Source organism: Rutidosis leptorrhynchoides, unplaced genomic scaffold (assembly GCF_046630445.1).
Source record: "Rutidosis leptorrhynchoides isolate AG116_Rl617_1_P2 unplaced genomic scaffold, CSIRO_AGI_Rlap_v1 contig9, whole genome shotgun sequence".
Taxonomy (NCBI): Eukaryota; Viridiplantae; Streptophyta; class Magnoliopsida; order Asterales; family Asteraceae; genus Rutidosis; species Rutidosis leptorrhynchoides.
This window is the reverse complement of record NW_027266882.1, coordinates 4,448-13,462: the sequence shown is the minus strand read 5'-3', so window position 1 is coordinate 13,462 and position 9,015 is coordinate 4,448. Positions and strand designations below refer to the sequence as shown.

General features: G+C 32.9%; 2 protein-coding genes across 2 annotated transcripts; one reads left to right on the top strand and one right to left on the bottom strand.

The window, feature by feature from the left end:
- Window positions 1–1,865: 1,865 nt before the first annotated feature.
- Window positions 1,866–3,834, top strand: LOC139885253 (cytochrome P450 78A7-like). The gene is given in 3 exon segments (XM_071869183.1): window positions 1,866–1,976; window positions 1,978–2,877; window positions 3,220–3,834. Coding segments are annotated over 3 exon segments (1,626 nt in total).
- A 2,812-nt stretch (window positions 3,835–6,646) lies between these two features.
- Window positions 6,647–8,139, bottom strand: LOC139885240 (stress enhanced protein 2, chloroplastic-like). Its single transcript, XM_071869173.1, has 2 exons — window positions 7,831–8,139; window positions 6,647–6,856 (listed from the first exon to the last, which is right to left on the bottom strand). The coding sequence occupies exons 1-2, from the start codon at window positions 8,137–8,139 to the stop codon at window positions 6,647–6,649; spliced, it is 519 nt and encodes a 172-aa protein (XP_071725274.1).
- Window positions 8,140–9,015: the final 876 nt, after the last annotated feature.

The following is a 9,015-nucleotide window of genomic DNA, read 5'->3' as shown; positions in this document are numbered from 1 at the left end:
ATTTGTCCGTAAATGTCACGCAATAATTCCAGGAAATAAATGGCAAATATATATTAAGAATCTTAGGGTTTAGGGATTAGAGAGAAAGAAATTTATATGTGCTGTGTTCAAACCGAGTCAACTCACTAAGTCAGCTCGACCGAGTCAACTCAGTGACTGATCGAGTTAACTCAGCCCAATCCAGCCGATTTCCAGCATGTTCCAAGAGTGAAAAAGCTTTCTCTCGTCGTCTCTAACCTCCTCCAAGCCAAATCGAACCTCGACAAAGCAAACCGAAATTTTGAGGTAAATTTCCAAACAAATTATAAATCGAATTAAAATAAAAACCATATCATTAAGTTTAGATTCATTGTAGAACAATATATTAAAGAATCGAACAAACGCCTCCAAATTTTTGTTCAAATGATTGAAAACCTAAAACTCGAATTAAAGTCGTTAGAGAGAGTCTCAGGAAAATCAAACCTTAAATTAGTAGTCCTCGACTCGTCCGCCGTCAAACCTGACCATAATCATCGGATTCTGGGCCGAATTCGACACGGCGACGAGTTATAGAGAAGAGAGTCGAGAGAGAGAGTTATACGGAGAAGAAAGGAAATTGTGAATGAACCGGTTCGATTAAGTAAGTTTTATAGTTGAGTTGAGCCGGTCTGAATTTTAAATGACTATTTTACCCTCCAGCCCTCGAAATATTTACAGTCCTACCAACAGTTCTGGATGGGCTGAGAGAGCCAGCCCAGTGCTTGCGTTTCTCAATATCAATATTCATGAAGTCCAGTCCGAAATACTGTTCACTCACCCCAATTTGACTCCCAACCCTAAACTGAAACCCTAAAATTGATATTTTTTTTCTTCTGAACCTAATAAAATCATTTTTATTCGATCTGAATCTATAAAAATTTTACCATAACTTAATATTAATATTACATATCTGATTATGTAAATTTTTTGTAATTAAGTAATCATATTTAATAAATCTTAAATTATGGTTTATTTAAATGATAAATAAGTAATTTCAAGTTATATAATTAGATAAATAATAATAACATCAATGGTGAGATTTGATGGAGGTAGAAGATTATAGGGCTATGAAGGCATGAATAGTGGTTTTAATAGTGATTTGAGTGTGATTTTGTAAAAGTTTGATGAATAGTGGAAAAATACTATTTATATGTGAGAACTTTTTTCCTTCCCTATATATGTTCTAACTTAATATGATGTGGTCAAAACTGAGACTAAAAGTCGGATCTCCTCGTGAGACGTTCTAATAACTTATTAAAACATAATGCTCCCTCTATTCATAAATAAATGACGTATCGTGCATGTGTAATTTATTTGTCAACGGAAAGAGGAATAAAGTAGTCTCTCTGTATCGCACAATAAAATATATTTTGATCAATACTAAACATCGTTTCATAAAATTCATTCTTATTCTAACTATTCTTTATAACCTTATCTTTCTATTAATTTTAAGAATTAAAATATAATTATTTATATCCATAAATATTTATAATTTTAAAATAATGAATGAATGACATATATATATATAATTTGTTCTATTATTAGTTATTTGTGTAATATCCACAATTTTCATTGCGCTGAGACATGATGTAGGGAGGGAGTGAAGTTTTAAATCATTTAAACAACCAAGTTAATTATAGGAATCCTTTTCACAATTCGTTGTCCAATCATCAATATTGGTCTTTCACCTAATCATATTCTGAAAAAATAGAAAAGAAAAAAATTTCCGGCCCCTATATATAACAACGTACGCCGCCTCTCTCCATTTGCAAATTCCCTTTCTACAATTGTAAAAAAAAAAAAAAAAAAAAAAAAAAACATTTCATCACAGTTCCATAAAAGAAAAAATGGAATTAGGTTTTGTCACAAAAGATACAACAACAAGCAGCTGGAAATGGGTCATAACAACACTTCCAGCTTTCCTTGGCTCAAAGAACCTATTCGATCCCTATGTCTTGGGTTTCCATCTTTGCCGTTTTCATGTCCCTTTCAATCATTACATGGTATTTCTCCTTTGGTGGTGTAGCATGGAAAAACGGTCGAAACCGAATCGGTCCAGTTTCTATATCAGGACCTTGTGGTCTACCCATTTTTGGTAGTTTATTCGATTTAAGCCGCGGCTTGGCTCATCGCTCTTTGGCCACCATGGCTTGGACATCAAACGCTACCCAGCTCATGGCTTTCAGCCTCGGCTTGACTCCAGTCGTGGTGGCTTCTGACCCGATTACGGCTAAGGAGATCCTAACTTCGCCTCACTTTGCTGACCGTCCTATCAAACAGTCGGCTAAGAGCCTCATGTTTAGCCGAGCTATTGGTTTCGCGCCGAATGGTGCCTACTGGCGCTTACTGAGAAAAATCGCTTCCACTCATCTTTTCTCACCACGGCGTATCTTAGCACACGAACCCGGTCGTTTGCTGGATTGCGCCGTCATGCTGCGCAATGTAGCGGAGGAGCAGAAGCGCAAAGGTTTCGTGAGTCTAAGGAAACATCTGCAGTTAGCTTCGTTAAATAACATAACTGGAAGTGTGTTTGGCAGACGGTACGACCCAGATATTAACGGAGCAGAGATGGAAGAATTGACAGAAATGGTCAACGAGGGTTTTGACCTCTTGGGTGCTTTTAATTGGTCAGATTATTTGCCTTGGGTTAGTTATTTTTACGACCCGTTTCGTATTAATGAACGCTGCTCCAAATTAGTTCCACGTGTCAGGAGATTCGTTCGAGGCATTATTGAAGAGCACCGACTCAGTTATAATAAGCCGAGTTGTGATGATAGTGACGGAAATTTCGTCGACGTTTTGTTGTCTTTTGAAGGTGAAGAAAAGTTGGAAGTAGATGATATGGTAGCTGTCTTATGGGTGAGTATCATTAATCTAGGGTTTAAATTTAATTTTATTCTAATTTTTTATATATAGCTTTAATTAATAATTTTATTTAACGTAAATAGTAGTCACTGATGATTTTTTTTTTTTTTATGTTTATCCATTTGAATTCTAACCTAATACGTTAATTATTAGATCACTGTCTTGGTGGGCGTCACGAACGAAATGATATTAGAAAACTGACATGGCGGAGGTTTTAAGTCCGTGGCTAATGAATGACTGATTAATTAGTGTTAAGTGGTTAATTAATTAATTTATTCAGTTAATCTAGGAGTATATTTAAATTTTGATTTAATTAATCATGTTGACCAAATGCAGGAAATGATATTTAGGGGAACTGACACGACGGCGCTATTAACTGAATGGCTAATGGCTGAATTGGTATTGCACCCGCAAGTACAACTCAAATTGCAGGAGGAGCTCCACAATGCTTTCCAAAACGGACACGTGTCGAATGATGACGTGGCGAAGCTGCCCTATTTGCAGGCAGTGGTGAAAGAGACACTTCGGATCCACCCGCCTGGACCACTCCTGTCGTGGGCCAGACTATCCACTTCAGATGTCCAGCTCAGCAACGGGATGGTCATCCCTTCGAACACGACGGCAATGGTCAACATGTGGGCGATAACGCATGACCCACACGTGTGGGAGGATCCGAACCAGTTCAAGCCGGAGAGGTTTCTGAATGATGCTGATCATGTGGATGTCCGAGGCGGCGATCTTAGACTTGCACCGTTCGGAGCAGGGCGGAGGGTTTGTCCGGGAAAGAATTTAGGGTTGGCGACGGTGAGCCTATGGGTGGCGGAATTGGTACGTGGATTCAATTGGGTTGAATATGATCATAATAAAGGGATTGATCTTAGTGAGGTTTTGAAGCTTTCTTGTGAAATGAAGTTTCCATTACAAGTTGTGGCCGTCCCAAGGATGAATTGATTAATAAGCCTAAGTATTGTTTGTCTACTTAATAATTTAGTTTTAGGGTTTTAATTAATTATTTAATTAATTAGCGTCTCTCAACTTTTTTTTTCGTCTAAGATATGTTAACGTTTAGGGTTTTATATTATTACTATATTCTATATTATAAATTAAGCTAGTTATGGATTATATGTGGTTTAATTACTTTTGATATTTTGACGTGGAAGTTTTGATGTTCATTCGAAATTTATATCTCTTAGATAAATATGATAAATGAATATAATATCAATATGATAAATATTGATAAATTTATATCTCTTATATCTCTTAGTTAAAAATGTCACATGTCACGATATTTTTTATTAGAAATATTTACGTGTTTTTTTCAATTAATTTTAAGCAAACATGATGATCGAACAAAATCAACTAAAAACATCCAACCATACATTTTGTGTATAAACTAATAAACATATTTAATTTTATACTTTCAAGGAAATTTTAAACTAATCTTTATAATTTCTAAAAATATAGTTGTAACTTATTATATTATTCATTTTCTAAATTATTCATTAATTTTTGTAATCTATGTAAATAAGTCCTTAGTTTTATAGAACTATGCAAACCAAACAAATTGCCCCAAACGGAACTAATTATTATTATTTAGTTCGGTTCGGTTATATTAAAACATAAAAACGGAAAAATGATCTCACTAAATAGAATTGGTTTGGTTTTGGGCATCCAAAAAAAAATTGACTAAAATAAGTTTATTTTTTATCGGTTATTATGTTTCTGAATAACCTAAACAAAAAAGAATTATTAGTTTGGTTCGGTTTGCATAGTTCAATGAAAGTAAGGACTAATTGAGAAGTTTCAAAGATATAGTATTATTTAGGAAGTTTTAAAAGTTCAAGGATCAATTTATATAAAAATTAGAAAATTTCCATAAGATAAAGATTAATATAATTTTTTTTAAAAGGTATGGAGAATAAAATGTATTTATACCGAATGAAGTTCAGCTCGGTTCAATTTTGATAGGTTTGATTTGGTTTGATTTTGAACACTCTTGATTAATGACGCTGATAAGCTTAATCCACATACGTCATCTTATAATTGATTTGAAATAATATGTAAACATATTTAATGGAAAAATATGTCATGTGATAATTTTTTACGATAGATAGGTATAATATTTTAACATATTCATCTAAGAAAGATAAAAATCTCGTGTGTAATACAAAAGAGATATAAATCTCGTTATGATTATATAAAAGGATATAAACCATAATATTTTTTATATTTAATTTCATGGAAAATGTGAAGAATAGTGTGTAATTGCATGCTTTCCCTTTAGATTAACTTTATGTTACTATTATTTATGGACTTGCATTGATGAGTTTTCAATTTAAGTAAAGTGCAACTTTATATCGTGTTTAATAGTTTTCATGGTCTATTTTTTAGAATTGCGGTTGATGAAGCAATTTGTCGACTTTTTTTTTTTCATGAATGAAATTGTGAATTGTAAGGAATATAAGATGGAGGCTCACCGCGTCGCACGAGTAAAGTTGTTAAAATGAGAATCTATTTGATGGTTTTAGATTGATGTGATTGATGATCGAATGAAAAAGAATACGAGTGAAATGAACGTAAGGATAGAAGAGAAAAAAAACACAACATTATAAAAGTAATTAATGAGATAAAATAAAGTTGTAACAAAGAGGGACATGGTAGAGGGACATGGTAGTTGAAGGGAAGGATTAATAATATTTAATATGTTGAAGTCGAATAGAAATTCTGAATTAAAATAAAAATAAAAATAAATTTAGAAGGTAGATTTTAGATGATTTTGAAAATCTGTGGAATGTTGGTAAACAGATCTATTAGGTGCGTTTGAATGATAATTCTTGAGGCATGACATATGTTCAGAAAATAAATTTGATGATATAATATTTTCTTGTAAATTATAATAAGGTACGATTAGGTACAATCGATACCGAGGTGAGATGAAAGTAAAAGCAAAGAATTGGCATTTCTATAGCACAAGTAGAAAGGTATCAATTATTATGATCTTTATTTTTGTGAGATAAAAGTAAAATAAAATGATTTATATTTTTATTATACGATAAGATATATAACAGTGCAAATTATGGTCAGGTAACATGAGGAAGAATGTCAATATTTTTATTATACGATGGATTTTCTTCTTGTAATATAAGGTATAATGATGCCGAATATGATCATATTATTCGGGTGATATAAAAAAAAAATATTGACATTCTTACCGTACGATAAGATACAATAATGTAAATTCTGATCAAGATCGTGTGATACATGTCCAGAATTTCACAACTCATAACATAATATGAGTATACTGTTGATCATCTATCAACATTTTAAAGTGCGAGTTGAACCAAAAAAAGGAAAAGAAAAACATTATCAATAACAATTTGTTTTCACAATCACAACAATTTATCTACTGCAACTAAGTGCATCTATTTTAGAGCAATCTTTATAAACAAGCCAGTTTAGTCTACTATTTTTTTTATAAAAATACCTAATACAATCTATCAATAAATTCCAAAATCCGCTGCCGAAGAATTGAACCCATGTCCTCCCACAAGAAGAAATGCCTAACCACTGATAGGCGAGTTTCGTCTAATCAGTTCAAACCTACACAAACCGCATTTTAATTCTAATGTATCACAATTTTTTCCATACCTATCTATAATCTATACAACTTTGTCTTAATGATATTTTCATATCTGATCATTCATCTTACATATCAGACCAGTCACTTAGCTCATTCTCGTAGAACAAGCCATCAACGATCTGGTCAATAAGGGGTGTCGATGAATGTGTTGCAGCTGATGGAGAACATAGACCCTACCCGATTTCGATTGCTCGATAACCAAGCGAAAATTGCCGCAAATGTGACTGCCCCAAGACACAAGCCTGCTGCTTCGATAATCCCTTGTGTGTCCATCTTACTGAAAACAGAGTTCCCAGTTACCACTTCTCGCGACACCGTTGCAGCGAATACAATCTGTGTACATATATTCACACCATTAATCAATAAGATTATTTCCCCTGGCATTGGATCATCACACACCTATAACAAGATATGGCACTAGATTGACCAAAAAATCTTTGAAGTTGCCAAATTGTTATGTATTTAGTTGGTTAATAGAAGCATCTGTTATGAAGAACTACCTGATGTAAGCTATAAAGCGTTCATCTAGAATGCAAATAGTCTCTAATTGTGTACTATGAAATTTTAATTTGAGTTTTTGAAATTTTAATTAAACTTATCATATTCTAAACTTGCATCAAACTTTTTACTACATATTAAAACTTAATAAATTACTGAATTTCGTAATTTTATTATAGTACAAAATTCGATCAAATAACATGGTCCATCGTCTACTGAGATCTGAAGTGTATCTTACAAATAAAAAATTGAAATATTTCAATGATACATTTTATTATTGATCAAATTTTAAATCTATTTCTCATATATATATTTTTTTAAATAAATTTAAAAAGAGATATTATTAATTTGTTACATCTTTAATTTTTACTATTCAATATTTTATATCATCAATTTTTATATTTTATTATTGTAAGACTCCCTCTATATTTTATATTATCAATTTTCATATTTTATTATTGTAAGACTCCCTCAAACCCTCTCGCTAATTATAGAAAAAACACTACACAAAGCTGCAGGTTTCAACGAAAAAGATTCAATTCCTAAACAAATACTATTTCCGTCACAAATTTTATATCGTTATTATTAATTTTTTCTTTTTTTTATATATATATATAAAATACATGTAAAAAGTGACTTTCGGATGGTTGGAATTCAATATTAATTTCAAGTGAATATTGACATAGCGATATAATTAGTCGTGAATTGTTTAAATGATGAGACGCGAAGCATGATCCATCTATGTATATAATCAATAACTCAACAAGCGAATAAATCAAAAGTCAATATATATATATAGTCAACTTTACCATAGCAAATCGACCAGAGATGATCTCAAAGTCACGACTTTTCCTCGTGCTTTCAATATATTCAGACAAGGTCTCGAAAAACTGGGAAGCCGATGATGACGAGACATGCTCATCTCCCCCGTCCTTTCTCTTCATCACCCCACCACCGTACGATCGTAGCGTACACAACCTCGGCTGCAACACTATTTTCCCTTTGCTCTCCACCTCTTGCAACTTATACCCTCTCTGAACCATCGGTCCAACCTTCATCATCCCCGTCGGTTTAGGAGTTTCCAAGTTGCAGTGAATTGCACGCGCCACCGTAGCCATTGGAAAGAGAAATAGTAGCGCTAAATTGATTCAGAGAATCTTCAGAGTGTTAGTTAAGCTTTACGATGGTGTTTGAATCTATTTTGGGGGCTCTTTATTCGTTTGCGTGTTGTAATGCTGGGGACCAAGAGATAATTGGGCTCGCTAACGTAACTATCAAAGATAAATAAAATCTAATCGAACCGAAATCGAAAGCTGGCATTTTAAAGTATGTAAAAAATGATTCGTTCGGTTTGTTAAAATATATCAAAATGATGATCGTATCGGTTTATTATGATTGAGATTGACCAATATTGATTGCATTACTTTATTTTAACTACCATTGACATGAAATGTGATTGTATTTTGTGAGTGGCCTGCTGAATCGTAAAAAATCGACAACAATCGAATCGAACCGATCGATGTTTGGACCGGTGTTAGGTGGCGTGTAAGTTTCAAATGGAGTGGGATGTGTCCTTTTCTCTTCCCGTTAATAAAATAAAAGAAAATAAAATAAAATAAAAAGGTCAGAATGGTAGCATGAAACTAAATGACGTGTCTATTCTAAAGGTAACGAAATGATTGACGTGTCAAGACGATTTACTCACACGTCCTTTAACGAAAGGCCGACATCGGCAACCTCATTAACGAAAGGCCTATGATAGTGAATTTTTATTTTTCGAAACTACCTATGATAGTGAAATTGATTCAATACATTATTATACATACAAGCCAGCCCAATATTAATTTCTGGATATCTTCTTTTTTCTTTTCAGGTTAATCTCTAAATACCTTTAATTCCGTAATCGAGTTGTTAGGTATAAGTAACAGTCCCGTCCGTTCGTTAAACAATAAATCCATATTTAGATGTATGTATAATCTAATCGTATAAATAAT